Source organism: Bactrocera neohumeralis, chromosome 2, assembly GCF_024586455.1.
Source record: "Bactrocera neohumeralis isolate Rockhampton chromosome 2, APGP_CSIRO_Bneo_wtdbg2-racon-allhic-juicebox.fasta_v2, whole genome shotgun sequence".
In the NCBI taxonomy this organism is placed as follows: Eukaryota; Metazoa; Arthropoda; class Insecta; order Diptera; family Tephritidae; genus Bactrocera; species Bactrocera neohumeralis.
In genome coordinates this window covers 7142411-7163291 of record NC_065919.1, presented here as the reverse complement: position 1 = coordinate 7163291, position 20881 = coordinate 7142411, and the positions used below count along the sequence as shown (strand labels likewise).

The window sequence follows — 20881 nt, the reverse complement described above, 5'->3', positions numbered from 1 at the left end:
ACTTCAAACAAAGCTGCTTGATTGACAGCAAAGTAAAATATTTGGATTTATTATCGTTACATATTATTAGACAAAAACAGATATTTTTGGAAAATTTTATGGAAAACAAAACAAAAACCGAGCAATTCCCACGGAGAGTGGATTATTACCTTAGAGAACAACTCATGTCAAATTTCGTGTAGATATCTGGTCAAATGAAAAAGTTTTCCATACAAGCACTTCGTTCCGATCCTTCAGTGTGTATGCCATTTATGCGCTATAATGGTCCGATATGGACAAATGAACGGCTTCTTGATGAGAAAAGACAGATGCAAAGTTTCAAATCAATATCTCAAAAATTGATGAGCTAGTTCCTATATAAACAGACAAACGGACGGACTTAACTCTATGGACTCAGCTTCTCACGCTGATCATTTTTATACACATTTTATAGGGTCTCTGACAATTTCTTTTGGGTGTTAAAAAAATCGTAGCATACTTAATATACCCTATTCAGGGTATAAAAACAGAACATTTTCTAAAATTTTATGAAAAAAATATATTAGTAAATATTATATTGAGTCTTTCGAGTACTGGTTGGTCACTATTTGGAGAAAATATTTCACTTTGTCCGCATTTCCTAATATATATTTTCATTTTCACAAAGAAGAACTTACCGTAAAAGCTATAGCAGATTAATGCATGTTTGTTTAAAACTATTTTAGAAGCTAAGCTCCAGCTGAAACAAGGCACAAAACCCTATTAAAGTCTTTAGTGTAGCAAAAATATTCTCTCTTAATTTTAACACTTTACATATCCCTCTTCTTTATTGGCTTACGCGTTTACAGCCGAGTTAACTCATCATTTCTCGATTCTTCTCTTCACTATTTGGCACCAATTCGAGATACCAAGTACAGCCAAGTCCTGCTCCACCTGATCTCTCCAACAGAGTGTGGAGATCTTACTCTTCCTCTGCTTCCATCGGCGGGTAATGAATCGCATACCTTCAAAGCTGGAGTTTCTCATCGAAATGGACAACATGACCGAGTCAGCGTAGGCGCTGTCTCTTGATTCACTGAACTATAGTATGTCAATCACGCTGAATATTTCACACAGCTCATCGGACCATAAATCTACCACAAAATCTACTTCTCGAACGCTCCTAAAGCCGACTCATCAGATAAAATCTTATCCTTAGTCAAATCAAATATTTTAAAGAAATATTCGAGCCACAAATAAATAAAGGGTAACAAAAATGAACCTGCAACGCGAAACTGGAGAGCAATAAATATAGATGACGGTAGCAATATAATATAACGTCAGACCCAAGCATCGGCCATTTGTGAGCGGATACTTGTCCTTTTAATGTTTATTAACTTGTTTTACATTAGCAATTCAAATTACAAGAACAAAATAAAAAGTGCTCATGCTTAAAAGCAAAGCTTAAATGCAATGTCAAGGTGATTATGATATCATTTCGCTCTCAGACGGTAAATTTAGCGAATGATGATGAGAACCACTTGCAGGCGGTTAAACGGCTACAAAGATTACAGTGATTGCATGCAATGAAGCTAGTTGTACCCAAGGAATGTATTCGATAACTACGAGTTTGAAATAAAAGTAAATAAAATATGTGTTTCTAAATTTAAAGAAAATGCAAAGAAGCAACAGAGTAAATACTACAAGGTGTGTTCCAACATAAACATGACTTTTTGAATCTAGCGCCCATGGAGGCGCCATCTATATGTTGACTGGTGCGTCTGAATCTGCTATCTTTATCGATTGTCCAGTGAGAATTTCATGACATTTGATTGATTGGAAGTGAAGTTATTGCGTTTTACGTGTCAGTATGTTTGTGTTATCGGTGCGAAAATCAGCTTCGAACTAAGAGCAAACAGTAAATTTTGTTTTAAAATTGGTAACACTTTTACCGAAACGTTTCAATTGATTTAACAAGTTTATGGCGATGATTGCTTATCCCATAGCAGAGTGCACGTTGTCAAAGCGGTCGTGAGGACATAAATGACGATCAACATGTGGGCCAATCAGAATCCGTGTTCACCGGAAATTCCATCGAAACTGTGCGTGAATTTATCAAAAATCAGCCGAAATCATAATTGAAATTCATTGAAATGGAATTGAACATCTCCAAAACATCGATTTATCGCATTTTGACCGAACATTTGGGCTTACGAAAGGTGTGTGACGGTTTGTTCGCAAATTGCAAAAATTTGCCCATTTGACCAAAAGTCACATTTTAACCATTAACCACTCGCCGTATTCACCTGATATGCACCGGGCGATATCTTCCTTATCGGAAAATTGCATTTGCCCATGAAAAGAAAGTGTTATGCAGACGTAGAGGCTATTCAAAAGGCTTGCACCGGCATGCTGACGGCCATACCGGCCAACGAGCTAAAACACACGTTCGACATGCTTTTGGATCGTGCAAAAAGCTGTACTGAAGCAGAAGGAGACTATTTTGAATAAAATAAATTGATTTTGCTGAAAAAACCATTTGTTATATTTTTTTAAGTCTTATTTACTTTGAAACGCACCTTGTATTTTATTTCTATAACTAAAAAAGAAACTTGAACTATTCGAACACTCATATTACCAGCTGCTGTCAGAAGAAAATTGTCGAATAGTCAGACATACTTCAGCATTCTGCGCTAGTATGACGTCACCAAGGCAACGAGTCACTCTGTTCTCTATTATGCTGTTGTGCTTTAATTTATTTTAATCGCCCAAAACGCCGGTCAAATTCATTATAAATACATGCCGTGGGTATAAAAATTATTTACAGTTAAAAAAAAACCGAACGTAAAAATCAGGAAAATGAAAGCTTAAGTGTCATTAGGTTGCTGTTAAAAAATAATGAAATACCCAACTAAGGTTAGCGAAACTGTAGAGGAGATAAAACAAAAAACAATATTTTTGCGGCTAACGAGATTGCTACAAGGCACAAGCAGATGAAAGTAACGGTAAAACGAGAGCTGAAAGCGAAAAATTGGTTTATCAGCAGGTGATGTAATGTTGCCGTGGCATCGTAGACAAGTCAAACAAATTTAATTAGGCAGAAGTGGCCTTCACGGTAGCTATGAGGATGCCAAAGCGTATGCCATTGAGATTGAAACTGAGAGCGCTTGTTGTTGTAGCGTACAAAATTAATAAGACCACGTTTAAGCGCTCGGATTACCTGATGATGGGTTTCATAATTACAAAAGATTATTGCCGGGTGTTAGCAGCACAAAGTCAACAGCGCTGCTCGCAAATGCTTAGCATCTTATATATTTAGATATTATATAATATAATAATATACTAGTTGTATATATATAGCATAGTGCAATGAACGAAATACAATTTGTATGAAATGCTAATCTCGCATTGCCGCACACAAAGCAAATATTTACAAGGAAATGTGTTGCAGGCTTTGCGTGCCTTCAACAGAAGCGATGAATAACTAAGCTTTTATAGTGGCAAAAGGGGAACTCCAGCAGATAATTGAATTACGAAAAGTATTTATTTATTTATTTAAATCAAATTTCTATTGACAATTTTTTGCCACAAGGTCGCGTTGGAATTTTAATGAATTAATTTCACGATAGTTGATAATTAGCGGTGAAAGCATTGGGACTTCAAAGCATTGGGAGAAGCTTTCAAACCTATTCAGCACTATAAGAGGCGCTATTTTACCAGAGAGTCTTTGAAAACTATGCGTTTTCGTATTACTGCCACCAAATCTTAAGTTTCAAAACGGCATACATTTTGGCTAACTGTCTGCCTTCTATGCATTTCACTTCGCCCATTGAAAGCGAGTCCTTTGTGTTCAAAAACTCATTTACATTTAACGCCAAATTTGGTTGTGCCTTGCGCCAGCTGCTGCTGCTTGAACCCACAGCGTTGTTAATTTTCGGTGAATGGTTATTGTGTGAGTAACTGTGCAGATTTGTGTGTGTGCCTGTTGTCTGTCGCACGGAGACGTCGACTTAATTAATGAAATTTGTAGCTGCTAACGGCTGCTGCCTCCAGTTGCTAACAGCATTTCCCATTCACTACTGTCATTCGTACAAAGTTCAGCGTAGCAGGTGATTTGCATATCCTTTTGTTCGCGTAATTGGAGTGTCGCATTGCCGCAACTACAACGACTACGACAACAACAACAACTACAACTACTGCAGACTCTCACCCTCCTATTCAAATATGTATGTATAGGTATCTGTGCGCGCAAACAACCTGGGGATTTGTTCTAATGACGACATCCTTTATTTTTGGGGGGCATTAATGAAATCGATTCGATTTTCGAAAAGTTCTTAATTAAAAACATGCGTTCCAATTTGTCGAAATTTCAATTTATTTAAATTTATCTGACAAGCGGCAGCAGTTATTATCACAACGCTGTGTTTACAGTGGGGTCAAGCAGGAAGTGCAAATACCATTCACTTTTGCATAGCCAAATCTAAGCGTGAAGAAGTGTGACAGGGTGTTTGTGCAGGAGTAATTTAATATATTATAATGGTGAAAAGCAAATGATTTCGTTGATTGGATTCTATTCATGCATATTTGAATGAGTGAGGTAATACAAGAAAATAATTTTCTGTATTTAATGGCACAAAATATTTCCTATAACAAAGTTATAGTAGAAATATGTGAAGATTTGTACGTACAAAGTAGACAAGTGCAGAAGCTTTTGAAAATGAAATGCGTAGTAATGCATGAAACTTATCGGAAACGAAAGAAGAAATAACAACTACTAAGTAAAAACCAGTCCGATCTGAGTTCAGGAAAAGGAAGCAGCATGGCTGAAATTTTTAAGGGTTAAAGTTGCTTTTACTCGATTTTCGGTAAAACCACTAGTTTTGTAGAAAAATTTATATGACAATGTTGTAGGTAATGAAAATATCTACAACTCTTGCATACAGACTTTTTTCACATAACCTCAAATTTGATGTGATGAATACACATAACCCAGTTTTCGGGTTTCCTATTTTTATCTTCAGCAAAAGTTTTTTGCTTTCACGAAATTTTGCGTAAACTTATCTTATTGTGTACAAGTATGTTCTGGAACTCAAAGTACGACGAACAGTCAACGTAATAAGCTTCCCCGTTGTACTTTTGTCAGTCAACCACATCATCGTAGGCTAGGTTAGGTTACGCTGGCGGGCTCGTGAGCCACGCAGAGACTAGTATGGTCCTTAGCGATGACAGACGCAGTGCTGTTTCGTTAGTCAAGAGAAGTAATCATCTTTCATGATGCCAGCGCTCGAAGCGAATTTCAATAGGTTCTACGGAGTCACCATCATTACCTCTTCCAGTGTCTGTCTGTCTGTCCAGAGTCGCACGATATGGGCTCCCAAATGTTTTAAACATTGCATCTTGATCTTTTAGCCCCATAATGCAGACATGTGCCGCCACCAGACTGTGACCAGAGTTTGTTGCAATTATATTTCTACAGTTTCTTTTTTCAGGAGTGAGTGGGAACCTTGCATATTTTAGACCTACCGCAGTGTAAAACACTTTCGTAGTTTTGCATCCTGATAGACCATACCATCGAATTTTCACAATCCTTGCCATGACCTTGTTCAGGTCGTCGTAAAGACAATAATTGGGTTTATCAATGTCAGTCACATTATTACATGACAGCCGTACATCACTCTGGCAATCTTCTTCACTATATCATTGTCATCGATGCCTTTTTGACCTGGCACCCATTACAAGTGAAATAGGTTGTTCCTGGCAAAGCTCTTCACTGTTGCCCTGCTTCCCAAGACACTTCTAGCCGATATGCGTTGCCGGGTTAACGCCTTGATTGTTGCTTGGCTGCCTACGTAGATATTAACTGTGGCGTTGTGTGCTGATGCATTACAGATTCGCTCCGCGGCTTTCGCAATAGCTAAGACCTCTGCTTAAGATATACTGCAGACGTTGCTTTATGCCTAACTTTGGACAGTATATCACCACACCAACTCCGTCCTTCATTTTGCGCTATCGGTAAAGATGTTTAATGAGTTGCGCGCAGCCAATATATTTTTACGCCAACCATCTTTCTCTAGTATGCTCTGCACCTTCTTTCCCAATCAACAAGTGAGGACATGTGATCAGTGCTTGTCAAATCGCCTTTACCCATTGATCCTTCTCCTTCTATATGTAAATTATCTTATAGCTGCTTAGCACAAGCTCAAGAGCTGCCATTGGATTGGTTCTTAGCGCTCCTTTCATGCACAGCGCAGCGAGCCTTTGAACCCTTTCCATTGGCTTTCGATAGGTGGATTTCCAAACGCCTGTCCACCAAACTACTGCGTCGTAGAGCAGACTCGGTCTTACAATAGTTGTGACAGCAAGCGTGTATCCAGGTTGTGCCGAGCATCTGACATTGTCAATTTGTGTTATCAACAAAAACCATGATCTCCCAAGCAACCAATTAACTTTCTTTTTATACTTCTATAACACAGTTATCGAACTCTCCAAGTAACTTTAAAACAAAAGCCAATCGAAATATCATCTAATTCTGCCAATGCAACTGTTAAATTGCCTCTGCTCCGCAATATAACAAAGAATATGCCTAAATAATTTGGTGCTCCACATTTCCAATTTAAAGGCCATCATTTGCGCTAGAATTCGAATCGAATGAGACCAAATGAGACCACTTCTACGCATACAAATCCACATCAATTAAGCCAATTTTCAAATGCGGTTCTGTTTGCCGTAACTGTGTTAGTAACGGTTGTTGGTACAAGCCATGCCGCCCACAACGCCACTGAGCGGGCCTATCAAGCTGGCATTGAATATTCATTCGTTCACGCTAGAATAGGCTAATTTCGATTAGTATTATCCAAATTAACAATTTTAGCCACTTTTGCAGCCGCTAATTAGACGAAGTGATTACAATGGCAAGTGATTCGCTGGAAGCGGAGCAGGCAGATAGCACTCGCTCTCTTACGAGTAAGCACATATGCGCATTTGTGTACACACGTGTATGTGTGAGTGTGTTGTGCAGTTGCAACAACAATTAGGCATATTTAATTTAAGGCTTACCAAGAATAGGAAGGAGCAGGCAGCAAACTACAAACGGTTTATGTGGCGTGGCGTGGCTGAGGGGTTTGAGTGATTTAATTGCATGGTGAGTTGGGAAAATGCATACATCTCTTGCTCGGAACTTAAAATTTGTGGGCTATTGCAAGCGCTTATTTCCGAGTTGCGCCCCACTATGCGTTACTGGTTGGAATTTCAATGCAATCAGCAAAGAGAAAGTGAAAAGAGTATCCTATATGGATCATTCAAATGCCACTTTGGTACAAATTGGAATAGGCGAACTGGTTTTCACAAATGTACAACTTCAAAATATAATATTATTATATTACAGGATATATCTTCATCTTTATTGGCGTAGACACCGCTTACGCAGTTATAGCCACTCATTTGAGGTCGTTTTATTCTTTTCATTCGAAGTGTGTTTTTACGTGGCGGATTCCAAGCCCAACGCACAACCCTGGGGAGGGATGTTTCGTCTTCTCACTTTAGTTCGCCTTCAAATGGATGTTTTTGGATACCCAGAGGATACTTGTTCTGAGACCGGAAGTCGTGAAGAATCGTTTCTTGCCACTCCCACGTGAATGGCGAACTCTTTGACAAACTAGCGCTAATTGTGTTGTTTACAGTGACTTTAAATGTTCATCTTGGCGAAAAACTGGAACAAAAATCGCGAAAATTATTTTTTACAACTGGTGCAAAATCAACTACCATTGTTTATCGATGGTATGGAGAGTACAATCGAGGTCATAGATCACTCCACGGGGAATTTCGTGAAGGTCTTCCAAAATCAGTGTGATTCCGCAAACTATGGAGGCGAGTGGTCTACAACCATTTGTTTGCCAGTTGTATTTCTAGAAATCAGGAAAACCAACCGCCGAAGACGGATCACTCTTCACTACGACAATGCAAGCGCTCACATAGTACATCGACTGAAACAATTGCATTTTCGAGTGAGTTGAAACCATGATTAAAATATCTCGGTAGACACACCTTTGTTCTAGATAGTGCTGCATACGTTCATAAGTTCTCATGCCAATTTTTCTGCGATTCCTGCTTGTGTCGCCTTTACTTTATCCGGGTCCCATGTGATATGAAGAGATAGTGTTCTGTCAAGAGTCGAACAGCCGTCCGGTAGTACTTTCGAAAGCACGTAAGTAAACAACATGCGAGTTTTTCTAACGTGTACTTAAAACATTCCATCTCGCCCTGATCCACCTGTCAGCCCATTCAGAAATTTCGTTTTATACTATTTTAGTGACTTCCATATTTCCTGTATTTGTTTAATTGGCAGGCGGATGGCATTTTTGGCAATCTCATTAGCTATTTTTTACCCGGAATACCTTTGTGACTTGGAACTTGGTATATATGCGGCCGCTTTTCGACAGACGCTACATCGAATGCCTCCCCCTTCTAAGGACGTATTGCGATGTGTGATTACTGTCATAATTGCCGCTTGGCTATCGACGAATATATTTATCCTTTTTATTGTTAGCTATTTCGGATGCTTTGCTGACTGCAAAGACTTCCGCTTGAAAGATACTGCAGTATTCAGGAAACTTTAATGGTCATCTGAGATCCAGCTCCGACTAATATATTTTTGATCCAGCTGTATAAATGTTTTAAGTTCCGCTACTCTCTTTGATGAGATTTAATTCTTCCACAAGCCTTCTGTTTCATCATAAATAATCCTTCGCCTATATACTACTGTGATCAAATTGAAAGGTGAATTTTTAGTTTATACTTCGCGTGTTTTTCGAATTGGTGAATTTTTTTTTTTGGTTGTAAGTTGGTAGTACTGTTTTAATGACATCTATGCTAAAATTCAAATTATTATCAAAATATTCATTAGTATTTGAGATACGCGTCGTTTTGTAAGGCTCCAAAAGTGAATTCTCCGATTTTTACTATGTCTGAATTTATTGAAGAAGTGCGACAATGCATCATCTCATACTGCATTGGTTATTCGTCATCATTTCGCCACATTTTCAACTAATATCGTGCCGCAACCACCGCATTCGCCTGATTTACCTTCGTGTAACTTCTGGCTACTCAGCAATTTCACATGACCACTACAAGGACACCATTTTGACTCAATTGAGGATATAAACGCTGAATCGAAGAAGGCTCTGATGGCCATCACGACGGAGGATTTTTTCAAGTGCTATGATGACTGGAAAATTCGTTGGCATAAGTGTATTGCAGCGGGAGGGGATTACTTTGAAGGAAATGAAATGGACAAAATTCACCTTTCAATCTGATCACAGTAGTTTGTCTAGTTCTGAATCCAAAACACTCGAACTCTTATCTTGAGGCACATTCCGTCCCCAAATCTACTTCTGATCCATGCAAATGACACCCATGCCTATTTGGACTGCCTCGTAATGATAAATATTTAGTTTTCTAGCAATTGTCCAAATGCAGATTTTCGCTTCTAATAGGCAGTTTCCATTGGTCTGCAGTAACCCGTTTAACAGTTTTGGTCAAAAGCAGGTTCTGGCTCTTTAGAGGTGGATGATGACACATTATTTTCTTTCATTGCCAGCGCTGATTATAAAGCAATCTAAAAACTGACTGTTTGTAAAAAAAATTGATAACAAACTAAAAGAAATGTATAATATTTCATAGGCTTGCCCATACACTTCTTCCTACAGGGTCTTCTAGAATGCGTTGTTTGCGCGATGCAGCCGCACTCGGTAGCGCGTTTAACGCAATTTAAGTTTTTAATTGCATTTTCATGTTGGTTTACCTTCCCCTACTCCAGCGTTTGTTCTATGCATTTCAAAGCGCGTTGCAGGCATTTAGATTTAAACGAGCGCAAATGCTTAAAAGCGAATGGCGAAATTAAAACTGTGTTTTGCGTAACGTTCTAAGGCCACAATGCCGTTAAATAGCACGCCACTTGTATTTGTTGTTCACTCGATGCTGACGTTTGTATAAGTAAATATACAAGATTTTAATGACTATTGCTGCCTTTAAGTGGAAGTAAGAGTTTAAACGTGAAGTAATACATGTAATGAGCGTTGCCATATCTCTGTGAACACTAATTACAATAAACAACAAACAATTACTTTTGTATTTACGGCTATTTCAGCTCATTAATGCACATTTGATTGGTGTGATTGTGGCGTAAAACACTTATATAATTATATATCATACAATGTACCGCCGAAGCGCTCTCACGAAAAGCTCAAAATTAAAGGTGCGACCTATCAATGTTGGTCATTTCATTTCGGCCTTGGGCTGGCTGTATTCGGATAGCAGTAAATCAGTGTTACGCTCGTTGACAAATTATGCAAAATCCGAAACCAGTAATTTACTCTGACGTCAAATGTACAAAATAGGGATCGAAGTTGAGTTAAGCCAAAGGAGATTAACTGCAATGCGCGTATATATAGTGTGTATTGTCTACTATATTGTATATATGTATGTGTATAAGTAATATGTGTCGTTTGCCCAACTTGAACAACAACATGACGTGGCGGAGGGCTGTTGTAAATTATGGGTTCGCTAGCAGCAAATAATGAATCGATATGTATAAGGAGCAGTCCACCTAGGCAGGGTAAATGCATGGGATATTGCTGCCATTATAATTGCTATTGTTTTTGTTGCTGTTGTGTGTGTGTGAATTATAGCATATGCAACAGCACCTGCAATAATTTACAAATAACACGCAATAACATAGAACTACACAAGCGTGGACACCCACACATACATACATGTATATAATTATGCTTCTACAATAAGTGAGCAGGTGTGGCTTGCTCACTGCTTGACATGCACACATACAGAGTATATGGTTTCAGTCAACAGCCGGTTAATTGAGTGTCCAGTAGAGTCTAGTGAAACCAAGAGTCCATTAAAAGCAACGTTGTCTATACATACATTAAGCACATAGTTTGTAAATGTATGTATGTTTATGTAGAGTGGGCGTGATTATTGAGAGCACGAAAATTATTTCTGAATTACTGCTTTGTTAGTATGAAAGTGTTGAACATAAAACAAAGCCTGCGTTTAAATCTAATGCATATACATATATAGGTAATCATATATACTAGTATAAAAGGAATATATAAAGTATATAATGCCGTAGTGATGAGCATAATTTAGTAAGATATTTCGTTTAGAATTAGAAAGCGCTTAAGTTGATATTAGTAAAATTAAATGCTACGACATCAAGCTGACTTTTAGTTGATAAGACAAATAGTAAACAGTTAGGTAAGGTTTTATGGCTGATTCAGAGGTCGCACTTGCACTGTGCGGTTCTTTGTGAACCTTTAGAGGCCCAGGATTCCTATAATTTTGAACTTTTAAGTCAGCAAAACGCCTTGTGACCAATAAAAGCTTTGCTCAAGCGTTTAATTTCTACTTCCACCAGTTCGGTGTAATATTTGAAAGTGTGAGCTCCCAAGTCTTTGAGTCCTAATTTCGCAAAAGTGGAACAATAAAGAAGGAAGCGCTGAAATCCATTTCGCCTTCCTCCATGCAACTGGTGTCCGATGATATTCTCAAAATTACAACATGAACGCCGAAAGGGCAACGGCCAGCTCCAACAAATATGGAGTGGGTAGCCTTACAGAGGGAAGAGAGCACACTGGATATCTTGCGATCAATCTGGGGAAAAACTGATCTGACGAAAGCTCATGAATCGATTTTAGCCCAGCGCTGGTCAAGTTCACGCGAAGCTCACCCATCGACTAATAGAACACACGAGGACTGAAGTGCATCGATCCGTTCCTATTCCACTAATAACAAAGCTAGAGTACACTCCCTTCTCAGCTTATCGGTTTTATAGTGGTCTAAAATTCCGTTGTGTTCCGGAAACCAGTCTTAGCCTGATAACATAGTCAGTCGATGCTATTGATAACGAGGTTAGGGATGCCTTATAGATTCCTGAACACACGGTTAAGGACCTCCAAACTAGTATCCCCGAACTGCTATCAGAGTAGACAGTCAATTCTCTAAAAGAGGCTGCATTCCGGAGCAGTAAATCTACTGCTAGTTTAATTTGAGTAAACACGGCAATAGTCAGGTAGTCTGTAACTGAAGTTGATACTAAATTCATGACAATATAACTCTCCACTAGTCTTTCCCTCAAGCTTTGACTTATCCATAAAAAAGCACAAATAGATTCTTCCTTTTCACTGGGGTATTTTTTTCGCGGCGGCTTTCAAACCCAGCGCACAACCCTGGGGAGGGATGATTCGTCTTCTCACTTTAGCTCGCCTACAAGCGAATGTTCTTTGGGTACCTTCTTTGGTCTAAGACCGGAAGTCGTGAGCTGCTTGAGCCATAAATAAAAGAATCGTTTCTGACCACTCCCAAGTGTATGGCGCTGAGTGAACTTTCCTAACTTGTGCGATCTTCTACACATCGCTCCATCCTCCAAATGTATTTAATATCTAACAAAAATATATATTTATTTATTACAAAAAGATAACTTAAATGGTTCTTCTCTGGATTTTTTAACAAAAAATTTTTGCTTGCAATGAAAGCAATTCTTAACCAAGTTTTTTAGTATTCAACTTTTTACAAATCAAAAATTCAACATTCAAACTTAAGCGTTTCTAACTGATATTTAATATTTTCTCACAACGCAAACTGGCAGTCAAATGAAATAACATGTTTTCCAATTTTCTTTCTTTCTCATTGCATTGTGTTAAGGTGAAGCAGCTCGGCAACAAATCAGTGTCCTGGGTGCGCGTGCGTGATGGTCATATACTCACCGTTGACAGGTAATTAAAAACGTAACAATGCGCTAGGCTAGTAATAAATCTAAGTATACCAATACTTGTTATTATATATACATATATAAATTGAAAATATATGAGGCATGCTTATATATACTTACATATATGGATATAGTGAAAACGAAAGCCTTTAAGCAGCCTTACTTGAAGCCTATTCTGAAAGCTACAAAATGTGTTGATCTCATATTAAACTATTTGAAATACCCAACGCATTAAATCTAAGTCAAATACATACACAGAATCGTGCATTTTCATCTGGTTTGATTTTCGAGCATTTAGTGGATTAATTGTAAACTATTAGCCAAGCAAACACTTAATTACCACAATGCATGTGGCTTAAGTGAAGTAATTTGCTTGGTGTTGGAGTGCAAATTTACATGACTTCATACAACATTTTGACATTCACGGCACATAGGCAGTCGACGGCATTTAAATTGGTGACTCATATCTTAAATGCCAGCAGTCGTATTGATTCTGAGGTTTAGCGATAGAGTTAGGGTTTCAATAATATCTACCTTAAAATTTTCTTATAATACATAGTGTTTTTATTAATAACACGAAAAAAGTTAAAGTTAGTTGATATCGATATCGCGATGTCGATACATTTACGATATAATCTTATATTTATGCATATATTCATTTATTTAAATCTAATACCATCTTAGTTATAATATAGATTTACACTCGGGCCACGCAAACCTTACCACTATACTTTCTTAAACTTTTTTTCAAACTTTTTCGTTCGTTGGGGATTTACTTCAATTTTGTTTTGTGTTTTTGGGAAGCATAAGTAAACTAAATTATATTATCTAATTATAATTATAGTTTTTAATTTATTGCATTAAATGAGAAAAACATGAATTAGCTTTTCTCTGCTTATGCAAAAGCGGCCGATTTTATTGTTTTTAAAGTGATACACAGACTGAACCTCGTGTTTTAATTAAAAAAAAAATAAAATAAAATATTAGTTTCAAATTACACTATGTAAATGATATTAAAAAAATAAAAATAAAAAAATAAAATCTTACATTTCGAGCTCATTTTGTAAAGCTCACTATCTTTCAATTGATTTATCCATAGCTGAATGTGTTTTATTTTTAATATTTTTGATTATAAACATGTCATTAACTTATTTCTAAATAAAAAATTTCTATGCTATAAAATGTGGTCAAGGTGTCAATGTGTGCACAATACTTGAAAATTTTGAGTGGTAAGGTTTGCGTGGCCACGAGTGTATATCGTTCATACAGTTTTAATGAGAATAGCATTTAATTCATTCCCATTGAAATTATTGTCTGGAAAATGTTAGCTAAGCATTATATCTGCATATATAAATTTCAATAATGCGGAAATGTACTTATATATACAAGTATAAGTTGTATGCTATGTATACATGTGTACAATATATACATACTTATACTTATAAAATATTATATTATGCACTAATAAGTAAACAATATGCCCACTAATTGCTTATTGCTTCCAGGAATTTACTTACAACACTACTCAAAGGCAATACAATATACATAAATCGTGTGCCACTTACATATATACTAAATTAAATATAATCATTATATAAACGTTAGCAGACATTTCCCAAAATTCAAATTATCAGCCATTTTGGCACACCTATTGTTAGATGCTAGCTGTACATACATACATTTGTATTTGAGTAAAATTTTCGCTCTGCGATTCCATATACGCTTATCATTTTTGCCATATTTAATTTAAATTTTGTGCAATTTCTCGGCTTAGTTACACAACTGAAGCACCCGCTTGCCATATAAATAAACACACATACAGGCTTATGTGTTTATAAGCCTTTATTACATTAGTGTTGAATATGTTTTCGAAATTCTGCACGTACATGCAGCAACAATATTGTAGAATCCAGTGTCAGTTAGCATATAATTTTCACAATGACACTTGTGTTGTTGATGCAACCAAATGAGTTCTGGATGCCTCGCATGTCGGGGCATTTGGAGTACGCATCCAATGATGTAATAAAGTGTATGATATATTGTCACGCCTTTATTGATGTAAGTATGAATTATATGTGTTAGGTTATTAGATCTTTTCAAGGAATTAATTTGACTAACTGGTAATTGTGTATGAGTATATAAGTGGTACATATGTACATATGTACATATGTTACTGGAGAATAATTGATTCGAAAAGCAACTACTGGCATACCGACTGAGGTACGCTCACTTAATTATTGCAGATATCTGCTTAAAAACTAAATTAAATTCATCACATTTGTGTGATCACAATTTTTTTCAAGTCGGTCTTGCATTATCAGTTCACGTACGGCATCGATGTTTTCGGCGTCGGCAACGATTGAATTCGTTGTACCAGTTTTTCATAGTGCTATAGGATGGTGCTTCATAGCCATACAAAGATTTTAGTTCATCGATGCACTCTATTTTCGACAATAATCCGTGCGAAATCTCGTGGAGATATCCTGTCAAATAAATAAGTTTTCATACAAGAATTTTGATAGTTCAGTTTCTGTGGTAGCTATATCGAATAGTATTCCGATTTCTGCAGTTCCGAAAAATAAGCAATTTCTGTTGGAGAAAGTAACCTGTGAGGGACTAATTCGCATATATACAAATAACCGGGTATGGCAACATTGACTCAGCTCGACATTGATGATAATTTTGAATCTGATTCGAAAATATATTCTGATCAAAATGTTTCTTCTGATATTGTTTCCAACGATGCCAGTGATCTTTGAAAATGGTTTTCTATGATCCTTCTGATATGGCCAACGATGCCAGTGAGATGTCTGACTATTAGTCGTCGATTCTCAAGCATCAATTCCTCTATTTTATTGACGTGTTGAGCATCAGTTAATGTTGATGGTCTCGTGCGTGGTTCGTCGTGAACGCGTTCCCAACCCTCTTGGAATAATTTGTATCAATACACTTGCCTGCAAAAAATTAACACCGAAGGCCTTTTATAACATTCTGAACGTTTCAACACCAGAAATTTGATTCCACACACAAAATTTAATGGAACTTATTTTTTGAATAATTTCACTCATCGTAAAAAGCGCCGAATGCACTTTATGTACTTCAGAAAGACAAGCGTATACTAAACACTAATTATTATTTTACTATTACAGATGTCACTGACAGTGAAATCAACCTAGAAAAAAAATATTTTGAGGAAAGGGTTTTCGCGCAAAATTTATATTAAAAAGTCTTACTATTTTCTGCACACAGTAGACGTCCTTAAAATACTTTCGCTAAGCAACTCATAATAATAAGGAATATTTACTTGTTGAATCTGTCATAATGTATTTATATGTATGTATATAATTCTGAGTGCTTTTGCGCATCTTTATGTGTTTACTGTTATGTATTTTGCGAACGCAAGTAATCTCTATTAAACAAACCATTATATGATCACATTACTAATGTCGAAGTAAGCATACATGGGTGTAGCACCACATACCAGGAAATGGCACTAGGAACGGCATTCAAATGTATTTACAAACACAAATACATAAATATACCTAGGAATTGAGGATGTGTCGCAGCATGCACTCGAAAAGGAAGCAGAAATGGCACGCGATTTCAGAGCAAACTAAGGGAAACACAGACCACCCTAATGTATATATAAATCTCTGGAAGTACGTATGTGTGTGGGTGTGCACTCTTATGTTAGCAGCCAAGAAAACAATTTAGTAAGACTTATACGACTATGTGATAAGAAATCCAGCACAGCAACAAAATCTGAACAATAAGACGGGCAAGGACTCGCAACACACACCCGAGTCCATATTTATTTGCGCAGAGTTGCCGCGCTGAATGCACAAACTGACAGCTGGAAGGGACAAGCAGACATTGTATGTTGACAAACAGAGCAAGAAAAGCACAATATAGCGGCGAAGGAAAGGACAGATGTGCAGCTAGCAGACAATGCGAGCTAAACTTGAGACAATCAACTGACAGCGGAAGTAAATTGCAGCCTTGAAGTTGCAACATGCTGTTACACATACGGCGAGGCGAAGGCAATAAGTGTCAGTGTGTGGCTGTAAATGCTCGTGTGTGTGCGTCTGTGAGTGTGGCTGTGTGTGTGCTGTGTGTGTGTGTGGGAGCAAGCAAAGATAATGTGCTCTAGAAGGCCAGACTGTGTTATATAAATATAATATACCAGAAGGGTTTACAAACACTGTTGCAAGTGTATGTTTATATATGTATATGTGTATCTAGCCAAGTATGTACGTGGTGAAGAATATTATCGGTCAACAATTCAGCTGTTGCCCTTATCTTTTTCTACTGTTTGCAGTGCTCACATTTTTCGCCCATTGTTGCTGATTGTTTGCCATGTCACTGATGGTGTGCACACATGTGTGTATGTATGTATGTATGTATGTGTTGCATTTCATTTGTATTGGGCAGATGTCAGCAAGCAACGAGCAAACAATCGCACATGCTGAAACACACACATACATACATACATAAAAAACAAAACGAAAAGCGCATGCATGCTGCGCACTTTACTCACATTTGCTCGGTTAACTGTTCATAATGTGGCAGGTTCATTGGTTCCTCTTGCACTTCGATACACACTGGCGACAACGCTCCCTCCATCTCCGACAATTGTAAGCATATTACGGCGTAATGCAAGTAGTTGAAAAATGAAATAGTGGAAAGTGAGAACTGAAAAAATTGGCAAGATGACCTGAAATAGATACCAGCAATTGTGCTAATGTGGGAGAGTGCTTGTCTGTGCGTTCAAACACATGGGATTGCGTAAGCTTTCGTGTAGGTAGCGATTAAAGTAAATGCTATTGAGAAGATTGAGAATCGTAGAGCAACTTTGGAATAGATATTTCCAAATGTTTTCCAAATACGCTGCTGAGATAAAGAGTAGAGAATGAGATTACTAATGAGCAGCATCAGAAAGAAAACATTAATATGAAAGAGCTTGAGTTCTAAGGGCTGATTCACATAGAACTTTTGCTTCGCTTTGCCTTAGACGATTGTTTTGGCAAATAAGATCGATGTGTGTTTTTCGTGTTCACATACTATATTTTTTCGGGCAAAAAACAGTCTTTTTTCAACAATTTTTTTATTGTCACAAACATACACTATTAACAACAAAATACTGAAATTTTTGGAAAAAAATATTTTAAACTCGGCCTTTGCGACGCCATTTCCGGTGACCCCTAGTGAAAAAATACTTGTTTTAGTTAAAACCTTAACTCAGAACTTGGACGAAGGAATAAAAACTGAAAATTGTATTTTGGCAGACATTTTTACAAAAAAAAAAAAGAAAATTTCACCACATTTTTTTTCAAATAGTTGTAATAGAAAAAAATCCTTCGACCAAATCTTTAAGAACTATGTCTCAAAGTTTTTGTGTAAAATTTCATGAAGATCGATTGAGTAGTTCTCAAAAAATCGTGCCAATCGAGCGCACAAGTTCTCAAGGCTGTATCTCCGAAACCATTACTCGAATGAACTTGAAAATATAAGACAATATTCTAAAATTGTAGAATTTAATTCGATTTTTTGAAACCCGTGAACCCATGTAATCTAACTAAGGAGCAACACTGAAAGCAAAGTGTTCATTCTGGCATACCCTTTGGTTGCTCCGCTTCATTGTAAAAATATGAAATCTCAAGCAAAGCGAGGAAAGTTGTATGTGAATGCGCCATTAGAGGCTAAAGAGTCTCAACTGAAGCATATAAACAAATATTAAGTAACTGTAAAATAAAAAGCCAACAGGGCGCAGAGAATTGTCAACAAACACCGGAACTTCACCGTTTGAAGTTAGCGAATTTATAGTGAATTTAATTTTGATTTTAAAATAATATTATTGATAAAAGTCACTTTTTTATTCGCAGTCTCAGCTCAATGTGTTGAACTTTTATCTGCTTCTAATTAGATTTTCTGTTTTCTACGACATTTCTCGTTATCTTTAACTTTCTTTTCTATGCCAGGCAAGGTCATCAAGCTACAAAGCAAAAGTAAAAGTGATTTTTTCTTTAAAATTGTTTTCTCTAAATTTACTAGCTTAAGGAGGCATTCGTGTCTAGGATTTTGCAAAAATCGTTTTTTTTTTTGCGTATCTTGAAAGTTTAGACTTTCAAAAATATGACCTTGGAAGGATTTTTCAAAATTCGACTTATTTTCGGAGATACCGCCGATTTTGTGACGTGTCGTCCGTGTTCACTAGAATTGTCTCCTAAACTTTAAACGCGTCTTTCTCAAAACTGTCTTTTTCGGAACGATATCTACTATTTCTCAGGTTCTATTAGACCGATTTACTTGAAATTTTTATAGAGTCTTCTTCATAGGCTTGTCTATGGTTGGAACTAGCCCCATTCTCAAATTTTTGTTTTTATTATTTATAAAAAGTTCGAAATAGAAGGAAAAAGTGATGCAAAAAAACTTTTTTTCAGGCAGTCGCCATTTTGTGAAAAAAAAATTCCCACTTTTCCGTAGTTCCGGCCATTCCGACATTATTATAGATTAATAATCTTTTTAATAAAAATATTAATTGCCATTTTATACCCTGCACAGGGTATATATCCTATAGCAACGATACAAACTGAACGATCGGGATCAAGTTCTTGTGTGGAAAACTTTCACATTTGACAATGTATCTTCACCCAATTTGGTATCTATTATTTCCTAAGACAACAATGTAATCTCCGAAAAAATTGTTCCGATAGGATTACTATAGCATATAGCTTCCATGCAAACTGAACACATAGTTACTAAAAGAAATGCACCTGTGAAGGGTATATTAGCCTCGGTGCAGCCGAAGTTAACGCTTTTTCTTGTTTTTACGACACTTAAAAAATTACCTGAAATTCATGCTTCAAGACAATTATTACAAAAATTCCAATATGTGAAAAACTTCGAAATGCATCCTATTTCAAAAAAAAAAAAAAAAAAAATTACTAAGCTTCAGCCCATTTATAGATTTTCTAACGCAAACATCTACTATTTTTTCTAATTTTGTATATCGTAGTTAACTTTTCCTTAAACTTCTGGACTTACGTATGTACATATGTATGTATGTATTTTTAGGCACTCACTCTTTTACTAACACTTCTTGGCAACCGCTGCGAGTGCAAGAAGTTTTCTCAACTATCCAGTGATATCAGCTATCAATGACACATCGTCTGTCAGTTGGAAGTGAGCCGCTGCAAACAGAAGAAATAAAAGCCGGACAAAGTATTTTACGTCAAATAGTTTTTAAAAGTGTTGAAATTGATTTTCCTGGCTTGTTCGTGCGAAATCAATCTAGCAAGAGAGAAAGAGAGAGAGAGAGAGAGGGAGAAGATTTTCATACATTCTAAGATAGAAATAATTAGGTAGACTTTGGTGAATGAAAGTATATGCGTATAATGTATATAACATATCAATTAAAAAGTCTCCGGCCTACCATTGTAATGCTAATTTTTTCGGCAAAATTCCTGTTTTTTTCAACGTAGTACCCTTCAAGATACAGGATACACTAATTATAGCGATACCATTTTTGTAGTAAGATTTGTCATTGGCTTCAAAATAGGCCCCAGTTTCGATGATCATCGACAAAAATATCTTACCAGCAAACATTCTAGTCTCTGGGAGTCAGAACAGGTGAATACAATGGATTCGAAGCTCAATTCATTGATTTTGGATATCGTTTTCGCCGACTGGTGACACGATGCATTTTCTTGGTAAACAGCACTTTTTTTCAAATGCGACCGTTTTTAGGCGATTTTGTATTTTAAACGGTCTAATGAGGCTATATAATAGTTGTTGTTGATGATCCTTTCTTTTTCGTGGTAGTCATTAAAAATTATTCCATGTGCATTCCAGAAAGCAGACGCCATAACCTTACCGGGCGACAGTTGCATTTTTCCATGCAGTCCATTCAGATGACCGTGAATTGGACTTCGGAGTGAAATTATGGAGATAAGTGTTATACATTGCAACACATCGATGTAAAACTCGGATTTATTATGCTTGAACATCTCCAAACATTGTTCCGAATTATCAACTCGTCGTTGCTTTTGGTCAAAAGCGAGCTATCGCAGCACCCACTTTGCAAAGAGTGAATGATATGATGCAGTTGATCTCTCTGGTGTGCCTGGTATCTTGAAAAATTTC

The 20881-nt window shown here is 36.9% G+C and overlaps 1 protein-coding gene across 4 annotated transcripts in view; it reads left to right on the top strand.

The window, feature by feature from the left end:
- Positions 1–20881, top strand: part of LOC126768063 (zwei Ig domain protein zig-8) — a 202916-nt gene that overhangs the window by 143954 nt on the left and 38081 nt on the right. For 3 of the 4 annotated variants that reach the window (XM_050485957.1, XM_050485951.1, XM_050485966.1), the window contains one exon: positions 12673–12743. In XM_050485957.1, the coding sequence (XP_050341914.1) occupies positions 12673–12743 (71 nt within the window). The remainder of the gene's footprint in view (positions 1–12672; positions 12744–20881) is intronic. The other variant, XM_050485976.1, reaches the window with a different exon arrangement.